The following is an 18,649-nucleotide window of genomic DNA, read 5'->3' as shown; positions in this document are numbered from 1 at the left end:
TCAAAACCCTTAGCAGATTCTCAAGCAGGACCCTTTGGGAGAGTGTTGTAAACAAAAATTGCCCTTTCCCCTTATGGGGTATCCAAGAGCCCATATAGAGTCCTTCCATAGGTTCCCTATTGGTAGGAGAAGATAACAGAGGCCAACCAGAGAATATTGAGAAGCAAAGCAGCTAGTAAGCTTGATCTTTATTGATCTGTTGCAACAGGGTGCTCCCCTCACCCGCAGGAGAGAGGAGGAGGGACCCAGAAAAATGGCGTGCAAGGCCTTATAAAGACTTTTGAAATTGCCACCCTGTAGATCAAGACCACCCCCAGAAGCATCATACATACGTCACAGAAGGGGTGTAACCTAAGACCACCCCTCAGATACATCATACCTACATCACAAAAAAGGCGGTCTTAAAACAGAAATTTGAATGTTGTTTTTTTCCTGTTGTTGTTTATCTCCTGTCTGGCAGGTTACTTGATTGGATTGCCTGGGTAGCCTGGCCAGTCTTTTATAATGATAAATACTTAGTTCCTGGGCCAGGTCACAGGCTCACACCCTATTCATATCTTAAATGTGTCCTTAAGACAGGATTTGTGGGCAAAGAGACAATGGGGAGGTTTCCCACTTTGACCTTGCAGAGAAAACATTTGCTCAGTTTAGGAATCAAAATGGTTCCAGGTCGGTCTTCCTGTGCTGATCTATGTACGTGCTTGGTTGGTACACTTATGAACATTTAAACATATATCTAAGACCTCAAAATTCCTATCACAAGAGCAAAGACCTTTCTTCACCTTACCTGCCCAACTCTCCTCCAAGCAGCTGGAATGGCCGGCCGACCCCTTTCCACCACAGCCAGACTCCTCAGTTGACTATATGTAGGGTTGCTGCCCAGCTCTGCTTCATAGGCCAGCTGGAACTCAGGGACCCTGTTTTCTGGAGAGAGGCAGAAGCCGGTGAGGTTGAAGACGGGGGATTTCCATCTTGTCAGCACAACAGGCTCACTGCACTACCAGCACCCCACAATCTAGAACCTGTTCCTACTTCAGAGTCCCCGTTCAGAGACTGCTAAATATTATTTCCTTATGGCAGCTGTAACGTCTGAAACGGCTTTCAGTGAGCTCAGCCTAGTTGTGTGAGGGCGAGTGAGTGTCCATGCCAGCATCTCTCTCTCTCTCTTTTTTTGCTTTAAATTTTTATTGAATTTTTCCATAAAATCTCTAGTCATTTCATTTTACACATCACATATTCTATTTTGTTGAACTTCCCACAACTCCCCTGAGAATCATCCAAAGTTATTCTCTTATCTACACATTCCTTATTTCAAGTATCGCTTATAAATAAAAAAAATTTTTATCCTCATTTACCATCTTGCAATCTTCCTTAAATTTCACAAAGCTTCTTTAAAACACACTAGCGTTATATTCTCCTCACATACAGTTTTCAAATACTCTCTAAATTTTCCCCAGTCCTCCAAAAACTTATGATCTCTTTGAAGTCTGATTTTTCCAGTTAGTTTGTCCAGTTCCGCATAGTCTGTTAGTTTGCTTCTCCATTCGTCCAGGGTCGGTACTTGTTCTTGTTTCCACCTTTGAGCTATCAATGTTCTTGCTGCTGTAATTGCATACTGGAAGATGTCATGCCAGCATCTCTCAGCCCTGCTGTGAGTAAGGTTAAATCACAGAGGTTATCCAGTGTTATAGTTACTGTGTTGAGTGCCACCAAGTGGAAAGGATTTTTTTTTTTTTAAGCTTTCATGCAGGAGCTCCATAAAGTGCCTGTAGTCTAGTTTTTGAGGCGTAATCACTCTACTAACCCAAACAGCAGTGGTAGGTACAGGGCCGGATTTAGGTTTGGTGAGGCCCTAAAGCTACTGAAAGTAATGGGGCCATTTATATGTCCAGCTGTCCTTTGTCAACAACAAATTGTGTTGAATATATGCTATATGGCAATTTATGGACCTAATAGGTATCTAAAGCTATTTGCACACAAAAAATAATATGTATTTTATCAAAGTAATTGTTGAACTGAAATACAATTGGATATGTGCATCCAGTTTTTTTCCTTAATTTTTTTTTGGGGGGGCCCCAAGAGAGTGGGGCCCTAAGCTATAGCTTGTTTAGCTTTTACGTAAATCCGGCAGTGGGTAGGTAGAGCCAAAAAACAGACATCTTCCCTCACGGAAGCACTTCAGCTTGGAGGATACGGCATGTTCCCAGCATTCAAGCTCCAACATATTTACTGGGGGGTGGGGAGTACTTCTTTGCCCAACTAGTGGAGCGGTTGTGTATTGCGGTTCCTGTCTTGAATATCCTTGGTGAGTGTCATGAACAAACATTGGATGGTACCTTTGATAGTTGTGGCCTGAAGCAGGGTGGTGTTGCTTACTGCTGGTAACCAAGAGGCAAGGAATCCAGTGCGGTGTGGACACAGCAGCAGACCCAACTAGGTACTCCTGCCACTGCGCTCACACCACACAGACACCCCAACCGCCACTGCTTTGGGCCCTGATCCCTCTTAGCTACTGGCAGCAACCTGAACATGGGGAAGCTTGATGAGCACCACCATACGACTGGCCTTTGACATCACTGATGGCATCCCTGCCCCTCCTGGGTACACACTCTGGGCCAGCTCCAGTTTTGAGAGGACAAAGTGCTCTCTTGGGATCCCTCTGCTTTGCCAGTGAGCAGGCCCAATGGCAGGCTTACCTGGTGATGATGGGCAGCAGCTCATCAATGAGAACCAGGTAGTGTGGAGATGCCGTTTAAATCTGCTACAATGCCCTTCCCATAGCAATCATTCTGGGTCATTGTAGGAAATTTAAGAGACCTGCAGATATAGGGCAGTACAGAAATTTAATAAATAATCAATAAATTTAAATGGTGGCTCCACACTGCCTGGTGCTCCCTGTGTGGGATGGGTTTTCATGGGCAGGATATATTAATTGCAACTTATCCCTTCAGGCACCTATGTGTGTGGGTTGAATAGTTTCAAAATCCCATCCTTGGCAGCAAAATTAAAAGCACAGGAATTGATTTGAGCACATGAAGCTAAGAAAGTAATCTGGTTTCCTTCCCCCTTCTCACCCTGCTTAACAAAGAATCAGGCAAAAACTTGTAAAGTAAGTTTAAAATTGAGATTTACTTACTATATGCATCGGTTCACAGCAATGGTAGCAGTAAAACCTATGCAGGCAAAATACTTATGTTTACAGTATAACCAGCGTCAGGCATGTGCCAGGAGATGGAGCAAGCGCAAGACATGGCTGCCCTCATGGCTGGTCAAAAGGAAGTGAGAGAGGAACAGGAAGCACTATATGCTCCTTCCTTTCCAGGAGAGAAGGGGAAATGACATCACACAGAGCCCTCTCTACCAATTGTATTTCTATAGCCTGAGTCTATATATTATAGTCTGCCTATCAGCAATACAGCTCTGTAGAACTAACTCCTCCTCATGCTAACTAGCAAGAATATAAACAAAAAAAAATTCCTTCCAGTAGCACCTTAAAGACCAACTAAGTTAGTTCTTGGTATGAGCTTTCGTGTGCATGCACACTTCTTCAGATACCAAACCAATCTGAAATATGGCAACCCTATACAGTGGTACCTCTGGATTCGAACGGGATCCGTTCTTCAGGTACCTGAAGAAGTGTGCATGCACACTAAAGCTCATACCAAGAACTAACTTAGTTGGTCTTTAAGGTGCTACTGGAAGGAATTTTTTTTGTTTTGACTATGGCAGACCAACACGGCTACCTATCTGTAACTAGCAAGAATATGCATTTCTTAGGTTTGGCTGCTTCCACACCTTAAGCACTGTAAAACTGAGGCTCAGGGCAGGCTTTAGCGGTGGGGCCCCAGGGCCCCGGGCCCTAGCAACAGGCCGGGGACTCCAGGTGCCAACCATGTTGTGACTCAGCAAAGCCATGACTCACAAGGACAACTCTCAAGGTAAAGTGAGAAGGCTCTTGTCAGGAGCAATATAAATGTCTGAAGAATAGAGAGAGGGAGAGGATCAAGGAAACTGAGATTGGGAGATAGCGTGAATACCAAGATACAGTCATACCTCGGTTTGAAGTTGCTTCAGGTTGAGTGCTTTTGGGTTGTGCTCCGTGGCGACCCGGAAGTAACGGAATGCGTTACTTCTGGGTTTCGCCACTCGTGCATGCGCAGACGGTCAAAGTGACGTCACGCGCATGCGCGGAAGCGGCGAATCGTGAGCCGCGCATGCGCAGATGTGGGTTGCGTTTACTTCAGGATGTGAACGGGGCTCTGGAACGGATCCCATTCGTATCCAGAGGTACCACTGTATAGGGTTGCCATATTTCAAAAAGTAATAATCTGGACACAGCTATTTTTAAGGAAATTCACCAACTTCTGACATGGTGATTTCCGATTTCCACCTGGACACTGTTTCCGGCTATGTCCAGGAAATTCTAGGCATATGGCAACCCTCCCAAGATACCCTCACGCCAGGAGCTCAATCCCGTCCCAAAAGCTGAGTGCGTGAGCAGAAAACGCTTGTTTTTCATCAACAGCATGCCATGCCCTGGAACTGTCACCAGGTGGTAGCACAATCCACACCATCACCCTCACTTCAGAAGCCATCCTGTTTCCCTGCATCTGGCAGTGGGACCTTGAGGTGGAAGTTGAGGCCACTGTCACAAGGCGGGAGCATCTGCAAACCAGGTGGCAGTATGCCTCAGGGAGCAGAACCACCTCCTAACAGTGCCAGCGGATCAAATAGCTATAGATCAGGAATGAGGAATCTGTGGCCCTCCAAGTGTTGCTGGAGTCTATCATTCCTGCCCATTGGGTCTGCTGGCTGGGGCTGATGGGAGATGGAGCCCAACAGCATCCGGAGGCAGGGCCGGCTCTACCTGGAGGCAGAGTGCGGCAGCTGCCTCAGGTGACAAATTTTGAGGGGTGGAAAGTCTCTAGAAAGGGGCATCATTGTGGTCTGCCCTGCAGCCCCTAAGCTAGCTTGCTGCCCTGGCATGGCCAGTGCACCAATGAAGCAACCCTCCTCAGGCAGCATACTCCTCTCACCCCACCAGGGCGTGGGCCCAGATCTTGGGGGCAGGGGACCAAAAGGTCTCAGGCCGGCCCTGTCTGGAGAACACACAGGCTTGTCACTGACGCTGCTGACGGCCAGTGTGCAAGAGAGCCAGACCACTCTGCAGCCATGGGCAAGGGCTTTAGGAGTTAAAAGAACACTTGTTCCATGAGAGCTTTTTAAACTCCCCAAGGTAGAGCAGGTGGGGAGGGAGCCAGAAGCTGCCAAAACTGCAATGCTCTGTGTTCAGCCTCACCATTTGTTGGCTTGTTGCATTTGTGAAAAGCTACAAACATTTTTTGTGGAACGACAGAGGCTGCTTCCAGATGACCTGTTCATTGGGCCTTCACCCAGACTTGTTTGCAGGAAGATTAGACAACAGCACAGGTGTCAAACACAAGGCCCGCGGGCCAAATCCGGCCCGCCAGACCTCCTCATGTGGCCCGTGTAGCCGTCGCCGGGCGCCAGCCTTCACCTTTTATTTTCGCTTTTTTTTTTACCCAAGAAAGTTTACATGGTGCGGCTCCCTACTCGCCTCCCCCCGTCGCTCTTAAGGGCGTGGCCGTTGGGGGCCGAAGCGAGGCGGGCAGCTGGCTTCTCTCTCCCGCTCACTGCTCAAAAAGAGCAAGCGGAAGGTCAGGTCCTCGGAGAAACTTTTTTATTCCAGCCTTGGATCTTCTCCGGGGATGCTGGATCCCAGCGCGCAAACTCGCCCTGCGGGAGGCGTCCTCTTCTCCTCCGCGCTGGATTTCACCAGCCCGGGGCTTCCCTTCCTCTTCATTTCGCCTCCCTCTCCATCTTTGCACAGCCAGCCTTTCCAGGACCGACGATGCCCGTGATCAAGTTGTTCTTTGGGAATATGGGCTGGCTGGTGGTGGTGGGGTGAGTGGGAGAGAGAGAGAGGCGCGCGCGCACACTCCAAACACCCTTAAAATAAATGTAAAGTGGGGGTGGCGATGATGATGGCTGTGATGGGAGGGGGCTGTGTTCCCTGGCACCCCCTCCGCTCCCCGCCCCCCACTTCCTCCTCCTCCTCTTGCAATTTCGCGGCAAGCCAAGCGAGGAAGGCGATCTGGCGCCCGGCTCTCTATCTCAGCTCCACAAGTTGGACTCCGCGCCCGCGCAGCGGCGCTGGGCGGTTCTCCCTGCCTTCCGGCACATGTCAGTCCCGCTGGCACATTCCTGGGAGGAGACCGGACGCGGCTCCTTGCAGCCCTTCCATCACTCGGTCACACAATTGGGCGGCTCGCTCTCCGCCCTGCCAGCAGCTCCGCCTTGATCTCTCCCTCCCGCCTCGGGGAAGGAAAGGAAGAAGCCGGAGATCCAGTTGCAGGCAGCGCGCTCGCGCTCTTTCGCCTTTTGCGCTATGCAATGGCACCCCGAGATGGGGGGGGGGGCAGGGGAATTAGCCAAGGAAAATGAGAGTGCACAAGGCATGTTGATGCTTTCCTGTCAGAGCTCTCTCTCTCTCCCTCTCTCTCTCTCTCTCCCTCCCACACACACACACATTTTATTTACAGCCCCATGCCGTGTATGTTTACTCAGAAGCCAGCCTCACTTTCTTCGACAGGAGTTTCAAGTAAATGCACATAGGATTGCAGCAATCGGCTCATTAGGGCTCATTATTTGTAACAACTTTGTTTCCTAGTTCTGCTGGATCTCTCAGTGGCCTTTGATACAATCGACCATAACATCCTTCTGGACCGTCTACATTATTACAAAAAACAGTAATAATTGAATGCAGTGACAATAATTTATGATAATAAAGAGTGGACACATAGTCCTACAGATACAACCGGCCCTTTGAGGGTGACCAAACTGCTGATGCGGCCCCCGATGAATTTGAGTTTGACACCCCTGGACAACAGTCAGCTATTGGATTTATTTGCAGTGAGGTTAGACGATGTGTTATCCTCCTTATTGTAAAATGTCTAGTGTTTTGGTGGCTCTGTTGTGACATACCCTCCTCCCCAACTCTAACTGCACAACCCGAATTTGCGGTATGTGACCGAATCCCACCCCAAAATAGAGACAGCCTGGAAGCGCCCAGAAATAGGAATAATGTTGATAAAAAGATGCATGGGGTGATGAAAAAAGGTAAAGGACCCTTGGACAGTTAAGTCCAGTCAAAGGTGACTATGGGGTTGCAAGGCTTTCAGGCTGAGGGAGCCAGTGTTTGTCCCCAGACAGCTTTCCAGGTCATGTGGCCAGCATGACTAAACCGCTTCTGGCGCAACGGGACACCGTGACGGAAACCAGAGCACACGGAAATGCCATTTACCTTCCCACTGCAGTGGTACCTATTTATGTACTTGCACCGGTGTGCTTTCGAACTGCTAGGTTAGCAGGCGCTGGGACAGAGCAACGGGAGCTCACCCTGACATGCAAATTCGAACCGCCGACCTTCTGCTTGGCAAGCCCAAGAGGCTCAGTGGTTTAGACCACAGCGCCACCCGTGTCCTGTAATGGGGTGATGACCTTTGGGGCTGTGGATGAGCAGTGCTAGGCTGCCTCTCTCATCCTCTCTCTCGTTTGCTCACCTGGGAAGAGTGCAGAGCATCTCATCAGGCTTTCCCACAGCACCAGTGCCATGGAGTAGACATCAGCCTGCCTCAGCGCTGAGCCCAAGTCTTGCAGGTTCAAGCTCTCGTCCAGAATTTCAGGAGCCATGTAGCGTGGAGCCCCTGCCTAGGGAGAATGTGGGTGAATTATGACACCAGCTGCTTAATGCAAGCTTTGGATAGGAAATGGTTATGCTCAGAGTTGGCACATCCTGCCCTTGTACACCCTGGGCCAAAGCTAAATGGAAGGAATTGAGGGGATGCTCATCAAATTTGCAGGTGACACCTAACTGGGAGGGGTAGTTAATGCTGCAGAAGACAGAATTAGAATTCAAAATGACCGTAACAGATGGGAGAACTGGGCGCAAGCTAACAAAATGAATTTCAATAGGGACAAATGTAAGGTTCTGCACATGGGCAGGAAGAACCAGATGCACAAATATAGGGTGGGGGATACCTGGCTTGCTAGCAGTACATGTGAAAAGCATCTAGGGGGTTTGGCGGACCACAAGCTGAACATGAGCCAACAGTGTGATGCAGCAGCAAAAAAGGCTAATGCTATTCTAGGCTGCATCAGCAGAAGGATTGTGCCCAGATCAAGGGAAGCAATAGTACCGCTCTATTCTGCCTTAGTTAGACCACACTAGAAATACTGTGTCCAATTCTGGGCACCGCAGTTTAAGAAGGATGCTGACAAGCTGGAACGTGTGCAGAGGAGGGCAACCAAGATGATACAGGCATCATGTTTTAGAGTTCTGTCTTCCAGCCGGAGAGAGACTTGACTTCAAACCCCTGCTGAAATGAATCACATGGTGATGATGGGCCTGTTCTGCTCTCTCAGCCTAAACTACCTCACAGGGTTGTTGTTGCTGTTATCACTGCAATTTATTACCTGCCCTTCACCTTAAAGTCCCAGGGCAGGTTGCAGCAATTAAAATACAACAGGAGAGAAAACTGGGGCAACCCTGAGTGGCTTGGAGGAAAGGTGGGGTGTAAATGTGAGAAAGAAAGAAATTCTGTGAACTGAATAAAGGAAGCAGACTTTGCATATTTTGAGCAATTTCCTTAGCCAGAGCAGCAGGCAGTAAGTTTTGCAAAGCACTGAGGACTCCCTTGCCCTACGCAGCCCAGTTCCAAGGCAGCTTATAGAATCAATATTTATGTCATGTGGCACATAGCTGTGTCCTCTATCGCTTTGCTGCTGCTTTGTCCCCGCAACATCTCCCTCTGTCTAATGGTTGAGCAGCCCTGCAATTGCCACCCCCACAATCTTCTCGTGCCCCGATATTGCCAAGCCTTGATGCTACCCCTCTCCAAACTGCTTCTCGTTCAACCCCTTAGCGATGCAGGTACCTTGCGGACAATGCCTTCCGTGGGGCCCTCTCTCCACGCCTCGTGGCGCGCAGGTAAAGTCATGGCGAGGCCGAAATCTGTGATGACGCAGGTCCTGTCCTCCCGCACCAGCACATTCTGGCTGCTCAGGTCTCGGTGTGCCACCCCAGGTTTATGCAGGCCTGGTACCATGACAAAGGGTGTTAGCGGTGGCATGGCTGACCCAAAGCTCAGGCTTCACCCACCATGAATTTATCAAGACAATGAGCAGTGGGGAGAAAGCAGAGAGAGGAAGAAACAGAGCACAGGGTTGCATGGGAAAAGGTATGACCCCCAAGCATTCCCACTTAAAAGATTTCAGGTAGACGGGCGACTTTCCCAGGTTGATGAGTCCCATCCGACTGTTATAAGAATCTTAAGGTCTCAAACACAGAATATTCATAAATGCACACATATCTAAATATATGAACCATGTTTCTGAAATAGCATGGGAGAGCAATCCTGAAGCCATTTTGACTCTCCCAATGACCTCAAATATTCCTCTGCAGTAAGGGAGGGAAATGGGGAAAGCCTTCCCATTGTTTTTTTGCTTGCAAAGCCTGTTTTAAGGGCGTATTTGCGTATGAATAGGGTGAGCCTGTGACCTGGATTCAGGAACTAAAATATTAACCATCACAAAAGAATGGCCAGTCTGCCCAGGCAATGCAATCAGTGACCATTATCAGGTATCTTGGCAAGCAAGATTTCTGCTGTAGACCGCCTCCTGTGCTGTATTTCTGCTGTAGACCGCCTCCTTCTGTGATGTATGTATGATATTTAGGGGTGGGGGTCCTGGGCTACAGGACCTATATAAGGGCTTGCGCACCATTGTTCAGGGTTCTCCTCCCTTCTGCGTGTGGTGAGTGGGGACCCTGTTGCAACAGTTCCTTTAATAAAGATCAGGCTTACTAGCTGCTTTGCTTCTCAGTACAGTGGTACCTCAGGTTAAGAACTTAATTCGTTTCGGAGGTCCATTCTTAACCTGAAACTGTTCTTAACCTGAGGTACCACTTTAGCTAATGGGGCCTCTTGCCGCTGCACAATTTCTGTTCTCATCCTGAAGCAAAGTTCTTAACCCGAGGTACTATTTCTGGGTTAGCGGAGTCTGTAACCTGAAACATCTGTAACCTGAAGCGTCTGTAACCAGAGGTACCACTGTATATTCTGGCTGGCCTCTGTTATTTTCTCCTACCAATAGGGAACCCACTTAAGAACTCTATACCGGCTCCAGAATACCCCATAAGGGAAAAGGAACAGTTTTTCTTACAACATGACCCTCATTTTCCTCTACAGCTCATGCAGAAAGCGCCTTCTTGTCCATTGGGCCCACTATTGGTCTCACCCGCTCCTTCCACTGGAACCTGTCCTTGCATGCAGGGGAATCCCTAACTCGCCGTTTAAGACCCATCAGTTGCCCTCACCTGGTTTAGCCAGCTAGTCACAGCTGTTCCCACGGGGTGGCTGCTGTCGCTCACAGCTTCTTGGAGCCACAGATTAGAGCAATGAGAACACTGGTGGACAAACTACCCAGAAGGAGCACAACATGTTCCCCACCAGAGGTACCACCCCTTCCCATACATCTAAGGAACAATAAAACACATGATGATGATGATGATGAGCACCCCTGGGCCCACTGCCTCTTACCTTCCTTCCACAGCTCCTTGTGTAAGAAAGCAAGGCCCTTGGCAAGGGAGGACCCTAGCTTGAGAGTGACGTCCCAGGAACAAACATGTTGCATGAGGAAATGCCGTAGGGACCCCTGTGAAGAAAGCACCATGCAACTCAATGCACATAAACTAGAGCAGTCCGACAACTGCAAATGTGTGAGAATTGCAGAACTGAGAAGACTGCTGACTGTGAGAATAAGGCTTTAGCTGGGGACTACTGTACTCCTTTAGAGGGATGCAGGTGGCGCTGTGGTCTAAACCACAGAGCCTAGGGCTTGCTGATCGGAAGGTTGGTGGTTCAAATCCCCGAGACAGGGTGAGCTCCCTGCCAACATAGCAGTTTGAAAACACATCAAAGTGCAAGTAGATAAATAGGTACCGCTCCGGCGGGAAGGTAAACGGCGTTTCCGTGCGCTGCTCTGGTTTGCCAGAAGCAGCTTAGTCATGCTGGCCACAGGATCCGGAAGCTGTACGCCGGCTCCCTTGGCCAATAAAGCGAGATGAGCGCCGCAACCCCAGAGTCGTTCCAACTTATAGAACAAGAAGGTAAAATGCACCGTGCTGTGCTTGTAATCAGGCAAATGATGTTTGTGCATTATTATATGCAGGCAAATATTTGCTGCAGACACACATGTATAAATTGCCACTTGTGTGTACCATTGCCTGGGCACAACCTGAATCACATCACTAGTATGGCACTCACCAACGGGTAGAGCGTCAGCACCAGGAGGCCCCCCTGTTCCTTGTGTGGTCCTCCACACCCGGCAGCCACAAGCTGCACAACGTTGTCATGGCTCATCAGCGGGAGGCTGTGCACAGCCCACTCGGATGCAAATTGCCGGTAGCACAGCGCAGGGAAGGCTTTGATGGCCACAGGCTGCTGGCGGAATGTTCCTTGCCACAGCTTGGAGAACTGCCCCTCATGAAGAACCTGTGGGGCAAAAAGAATTTGGGTGAAAGAGCCTTCCCCAACCCGGCGCCCTTCAGATGCTTTGGAGTACAATTCCCACCACCCCCATCTGGCATGAGCAATAGTAAGAACCGACCTGGCCCATCATCGGAGGCCCTTCGTTGTGTGCCTCCTCCATGAGAGGTCCATAGGGCAGCAACAAGAGAACGGGCCTTTTCTGTGGTGGCTCCCTGGTTGTGGAATGCTCTCCCCAGGGAGGTTCACTCGGTACCTTAGATATTTTTAGGTGCCAGGCAAAAATATTCCTCTTTTCCCAGGCCTTTGCCTAATTAAAGGTAAAGGTACCCCTGCCCGTACGGGCCAGTCTTGACAGACTCTGGGGTTGTGCGCCCATCTCACTCAAGAGGCCGAGGGCCAGCGCTGTCCGGAGACACTTCCAGGTCACGTGGCCAGCGTGACAAAGCTGCATCTGGCGAGCCAGCGCAGCACACGGAAACGCCGTTTACCTTCCCGCCAGTAAGCGGTCCCTATTTATCTACTTGCACCCGGGGGTGCTTTCGAACTGCTAGGTTGGCAGGCGCTGGGACCGAGCAACGGGAGCGCACCCCGCCGCGGGGATTCGAACCGCCGACCTTTCGATCGGCAAGCCCTAGGCGCTGAGGCTTTTACCCACAGCGCCACCCGCGTCCCTTTTGCCTAATTAATTAATTTTAAACTCGTGTGTGTGTGTGTGTGTTATTGTTTTAGTTTGTTACTGTGCTATTTATTTTTCTGTTTTTTATATTGTAAACCACCCTGGGACCCTTGGATAAAGGGCAGTATAAAAATGTTTAATAATAATAATAATAATAATAATAATAATAATAATAATAATGCAAAACATCTGGAGAGGACCAGTTTGGGGAAGTCTTCGGCAAATTTTAGCATCCATTTCTTAATTAACTCTAAGCACAGCCCTGTATGTTGTTGTTGTTGTTTAGTCGTTTAGTCGTGTCCGACTCTTCGTGACCCCATGGACCAGAGCACGCCACGCACTCCTGTCTTCAACTACCTCCCGCAGTTTGGTCAAACTCATGTTAGTAGCTTCGAGAACACTGTCCAACCATCTCGCCCTCTGTCGTCCCCTTCTCCTTGTGACCTCCATCTTTCCCAACATCAGGGTCTTTTCCAGGGAGTCTTCTCTTCTCATGAGGTGGCCACAGTATTGGAGCCTCAGCTTCAGGATCTGTCCTTCCAGTGAGCACTCAGGGCTGATTTCCTTAAGAATAGATCGGTTTGATCTTCTTGCAGTCCATGGGACTCTCAAGAGTCTCCTCCAGCACCATAATTCCAAAGCATCAATTCTTCGGCGATCAGCTTTCTTTATGGTCCAGCTCTCACTTCCATACATCACTACTGGGAAAACCATAGCTTTAACTATACGGACCTTTGTTGGCAAGGTAATGTCTCTGCTTTGCCCTGTATAGCAGATCCCATTATTCTTGAAATGCACAATTTAAGTTCAAAAAGCTGTTAATCTGGAAGACATTTTGAAACTGAGCATACCTTGCTTTCTACCCCATGTGATCGTCATCTCACAAACCGTGCAAGCTTCTAGTCTTTGTGGTTAGAGTGGGGAAAGACAGAAGGGCAGCGACCCTCAAGGCATAAATAGAAGCTTAACAGCAAAGGCAACCCCTCTCCCCCACTTCCTAGAGAATAATTCTGGGAACTGTAGTTTTTTGCTGGTATTCAGAATTCTGAGTTTAGCCATTCACAGAATGCCTCCACACAGATGAGCCTTAAACTGGATTTTGCTCCAATTAGTTTGCAGCACGACTGTTCACAGTGGTTGGACTATATCAGGGGTCTGCAACCTTTAAGACAAAAAGAGCCACTTGGACCCGTTTTCGAAGGAAAAAAACCTGGGAGCCACAAAACCATTGCGACATTTAAAACAAATATATCTCCGGAGCCGCGATCTGACAGCGGGCGGGAAGGTGACGTCGGGACGGTGCGTGACTAACGCACGCACCGCCCCCATACAGCCAGTACAGCGCCCACCACAGTGGGGAGTGTCCGGGTGCACAATGCGCCTCCTCCCCTCGCTAGTATCCGCCCCGGAGCTGCAGCAAAGGTGTAAAAGAGCCACATGCGGCTCCGGAGCCGCGGGTTGCAGACCCCTGGACTATATAATCGGTCTAAAAATGGCTTTCTTCTGCTTTCTATACCAGATGAACAACTCTCAGACACGGCACAAATAGCACACTAGTCATCAAAGGGTGCTTTCTTTCCTTCCGGGTGTCTGTTGGGACAACACTGCTATCACAAGGCAAGCCTTCTCTTTTGCAATCATGACAAAGAAATACAACAGCAGCGGTGGGGGTGTATGGAGCTATTCTTATGCCATTGATGCGTCAACATTAGATAGTTGAATGTCAAACAGGAAGTCAAGGAGAGACATTATGAGTAATGCAAATGGACAATCCTCTGGCCTATGTCAGGTTTACATTTCTATTTCACTACAAAGCAATTAAGAAAGAGCCCTTTAACTAAGGCTGCCATATGTCCAGAATCTCCCAGACATAGCCAGGATCCATCCATCAATAATGGTGTCCGGGTGGAATTTCCGAAAAGCCACCAATGTGTCTGGGGACACCCGGGCGTATGGCAGCCCATACTGGAAGTGTGAATTTCTGAAAAAAATAGTTATAAAGCTTCAAAAATAAATAAATAATAATAATGGAGATCTTTTCCTTCCTTCCTTCCTTCCTTCCTTCCTTCCTTCCTTCCTTCCTTCCTTCCTTCCTTTCAATATCTTTATTGAAAGTACAAAAAGTACATAATTATATGTGCGCTAAACATGGTGAGACGTAAATAAAAGAGAGAAAAAACAAAAGAGAAACAGAAGGAAAAATAAGTGGGGGAGGAGGGAACCCAAAACTATATATTTTACAAGGTTGTTATTGTACTTCACCTGATCTTAACCTATTACAGTATTTGTAAGAATGGATTCCAAATGTCACTGAATTTGCCCATGGCAAGCCTGCATTTATATGCAAGTGGTTCGTATGTTGCAAGTTTGTATAAGCCTTCAATCCAATCGTAGAAGGGAACCGCGTTTTTATTTTTCCAATTCATCGGTATGAGATCCAGCGCCGAGGGCCTTCTGGTGGTTCCCTCATTGCGAGAAGTGAGGTTACAGAGAACCAGACAGAGGGCCTTCTCGGTAGTGGCACCCACCCTGTGGAACACCCTCCCTTCAGATGTGAAGGAAATAAGCAGCTATCCTATCTTTAAAAGACATCTGAAGGCAGCCCTGTTCAGGGAAGTTTTTAATATTTAACGCTGTATTGTTTTTAACACTCGATTGGGAGCCGCCCAGAGTGGCTGGGGAAACTCAGCCAGATGGGTGGGGTATAAATAATAAATAATTACATTATTATTATTATTATTATTATTATTATTATTATTATATCGGTCTTTTCGCTGTGGTAAGGGCATGGAGATTGTCCGGATTTTCAGTTTTTGAAAAACGGCAACCCTACTTTAACGTCACTTGAAGCAGTTAGGATTGTAAGAAGAAGGCAAAAACGACACAGGTACGTGTGAGAGATACAGCAAGGTCAGAGGCGGGACTTGACATCTTTCCGCAGGGCCTGCAAGACAGAGCTGTTCCACCAGGCCTTTGGCCAGGGCACAGCCTGACTCCCTCCCTCGGCAATCTTCGCGGAGCTCTGGCCCAATGGTTGCCAGTGGCTTGAATTAATTAATTTTATAATGAATGATTTTAGAGTGTTGTTTATGCTGTACTTTTGTACTGTTTTATTGTTGTTAGCCGCCCTGAGCCCGGCTTCGGCTGGGGAGGGCGGGATATAAATAAAATTTATTATTATTATTATTATTATTAAAAGAGAACCAGGGCCTGCCCACCTATGAAGCAAAGTGAGGCAACTGCCTCAGGCGGCAAGATCCACATGAACAGCAGATCCAGCCTCCAAGAAATGCACTGTCTACGCTGCCATGCTGCCAGCAACAGCTGCAATGCACTCCTTGGAGGCTGGATCTGCCGTCTCCTCAGTGTTGGAATTCTGCCTGGGTCAGAGGAATGTGCCACAGCGTAGGCACCGGCAGATATTCCTGTCGACCTCCCCGCGTCTCCACTCTGCTGATAAGCAGGCGAGGTCCCGGCGATTCTTCTCAGATGTGTGAGAGGAACACACCGTTCTTCCTCTCTCCCCTTTGGTGTCCCCCAGGGAGGGGAAAGAAACAGACAGAAAACTATTTACATCTTTTATTTCTGTCTCTTATATCAGTACAGAGAAACATGTCTGCACTCGACAACAGCAAGAAGAAACTGCACCCATGTACTTCCAGTACGGGTCATATGATACACACACTGAGCTAACATCCGGTGCTCAGTACAGAATGGACTGCCGCTTTGTTCCCATGGCAACAGTCACAAACATCCTGTCTGGCTTTCCAGCCACAAGCAGCTGACTGAGCTGCTGGAGCCTTTGCTTGCTGCAGCATTGGTGCTTTATGGTAACACTCAGTAGTGCTCCATCCTCTTGGAAAAGAGGAGATGCTATTGGTCTGCTCCCACCCTGTTCCTCGTGTTTATTTTTTTATATAAAATATTTTATTGCAAGTTTATAACAAAAGAAAATCACCAAACATATGAAACACCATCACCAATAAGTAACGAACAAATAAGACATAAGTAAGCAAAAACATAGAACATAAAATATAACAAAACAAAAAAAAGGTCACAACCATTCATACATTGTTTTTTCATAACTATCTGGACTTCCTCACATCTCCTTTTCCTGCGTTCTCCATAAAAAAAATTATAAGCCGCAATTTATTACCTTATTTCAGTTCTTATATTCTATTTACCATATATTAAGCCTCTAATTTTAATTGTTTTCATCAAATACTTAACTGCTTAATTTAGACATAATATTACTTCGAATTTCATCTTTACCATTCCACTTATTCTCATATATTTCTCATCTAGGCTACTGATGCCATGTTATTTCCTTTCGTGCACTTTCTTAACATTCATACAATTTATAATATTTTATAATGAATGATTTTAGAGTGTTGTTTATGCTGTACTTTTGTACTGTTTTATTGTTGTTAGCCGCCCTGAGCCCGGCTTCGGCTGGGGAGGGCGGGATATAAATAAAAATTATTATTATTATTATTATTATTAAAAGAGAACCAGGGCCTGCCCACCTATGAAGCAAAGTGAGGCAACTGCCTCAGGCGGCAAGATCCACATGAGCAGCAGATCCAGCCTCCAAGAAATGCACTGTCTACGCTGCCATGGTGCCAGCAACAGCTGCAATGCACTCCTTGGAGGCTGGATCTGCCGTCTCCTCAGTAATGCTCCATCCTCTTGGAAAAGAAGAGATGCTATTGGTCTGCTCCCACCCTGTTCCTCGTGTTTATATTTATTGTCACTGACGTAGATCTTCCCTCATCCCTTCTTCCCCTGTGGGGAGGAGCGCCATTTTGTGTTTCGCCTCAGGTGCCCAAATGCTGCCCCCGAAACCAGGTTGGCCTTTCCCACGGATAAAGCAAGCAAACTAGGGCGACTCTCAATGGGCCCATGGTCCCCCACAACTGATACCTGAAGGAACTGGAGATCTGGAAGCTCCTGTGTTGGAAGTTTCCTCTCGGTTTTTGGCTCCGAGCTCGTAGTGACCTTGGTGAGCTCACCGCTTTCTTCTGGGCTCAGGAGCACAGCAAGGACTTTCCACTGCCTTAGAACTACAAGGAAAGAAAAATATATTTGCTCCTGCAGCAAGACACACGTCCCAAAATTATCAAAGTCCTGCACAAATTACGCAGGTGTTCTTATGTTTGCCTAATTTGTATTGCTGGTCATGGGGAGGGCCAAAGGCAATGAAGAGCCACGATCCCTGGCCACTAGAAATCCTGCTCAGCCTTTCCTCACCCAAACTTGAAATTTCAGTGAGGTATGTAGTGGTTTCGGGACGCGGGTGGCACTGTGGCTAAACCACAGAGCCTAGGACCTACCAATCAGAAGGTCAGTAGTTCGAATCCCTGCGACGGAGTGAGCTCCCGTTGTTTGGTCCCTGCTCCTGCCAACCTAGCAGTTTGAAAGCACATCAAAGTGCAAGCAGATAAATAGGGTCTGGTGGGAAGGTAAACGGCATTTCCGTGCGCTGCTGTGGTTCGCCAGAAGTGGCTTCGTCATGCTGGCCACATGACCCAGAAGCTGTACGCCGGCTCCCTCGGCCAATAAAGCGAGATGAGCACCGCAACCCCAGAGTTGGCCACGACTGGACCTAATGGTCAGGGGTCCCTTTACCTTTTATGTAGTGGTTAAAGTGTCAGACTAGGACCTGGGAGAAGCCAAGGTTCAAATCTTCACTTGACCATGAAGCTCACTGGGTGACTTTGGGCCGGTCACTGCCTTTCAGCATAACCTACCGCACATGGTTTGTTATGTACTAAGCTTAGATCCAAGAACAATAGGCAAGTAGGATCCTAGAATGCAACAACTGATTGGCTGCAGGAAAAGACCAATCAGGCTCCAGGAGGAAGTTAATCAGCCTATTAGGCTGGTAGGATCGTAGAATGCAACAACTGATTGGCCTGCAGGAAAAGACCAATCAGGCCCCAGGAGGGAAGCAGAATCAGCCAATCAGACGGGACTCATTGTGTAAATGCAACAACTGCACCAATCAGAAGCTGCGCCTTGGTTTTCGAACATTTTGGAAGTCAAATGGAATTCTGCAACGGATTAAGTTTGGCGCTTTTGTTTTTGCTATTTATTTTGCGTTTTTGATGCTTTTTCGGTTAATTTGTTTTTGTGACTGTATGGAACCCAGTTCAGCTACTGATTGATTGTGAAACTGCAAAAATGGATAAAAGCCCCCCTCCCCCATCCAAACAATGACTATCATCAGTGCAGGTAATAAAAAAGTTTTATTTTAATTTTTATCATATACAATACTGTCTTATTTATTTTATAGTACAGTACTTTGATTATTGCTTTCATTTGATGGCTCAATGGTCTCACTAGATGGTAAAATTCATGTTAAATTGCTGTTTTAGGGGTTGTTTTTAAAAGCCTGGAACGG

The 18,649-nt window shown here is 47.8% G+C and overlaps 1 protein-coding gene across 1 annotated transcript in view; it reads right to left on the bottom strand.

The window, feature by feature from the left end:
* The window catches only part of AMHR2 (anti-Mullerian hormone receptor type 2), a 41,355-nt gene that overhangs the window by 3,071 nt on the left and 19,635 nt on the right, over nucleotides 1–18,649 (bottom strand). The window contains exons 4-9 of the mRNA XM_028721535.2: nucleotides 17,170–17,309; nucleotides 11,346–11,573; nucleotides 10,620–10,734; nucleotides 8,958–9,118; nucleotides 7,584–7,731; nucleotides 788–924 (exon numbers count right to left, since the gene is read on the bottom strand). Of these exons, the coding sequence (XP_028577368.2) occupies nucleotides 788–924; nucleotides 7,584–7,731; nucleotides 8,958–9,118; nucleotides 10,620–10,734; nucleotides 11,346–11,573; nucleotides 17,170–17,309 (929 nt within the window). The remainder of the gene's footprint in view (nucleotides 1–787; nucleotides 925–7,583; nucleotides 7,732–8,957; nucleotides 9,119–10,619; nucleotides 10,735–11,345; nucleotides 11,574–17,169; nucleotides 17,310–18,649) is intronic.

This window comes from Podarcis muralis, chromosome 2 (assembly GCF_964188315.1).
Source record: "Podarcis muralis chromosome 2, rPodMur119.hap1.1, whole genome shotgun sequence".
Taxonomy (NCBI): domain Eukaryota; kingdom Metazoa; phylum Chordata; class Lepidosauria; order Squamata; family Lacertidae; genus Podarcis; species Podarcis muralis.
This window is presented reverse-complemented; position numbering and strand designations above follow the sequence as displayed.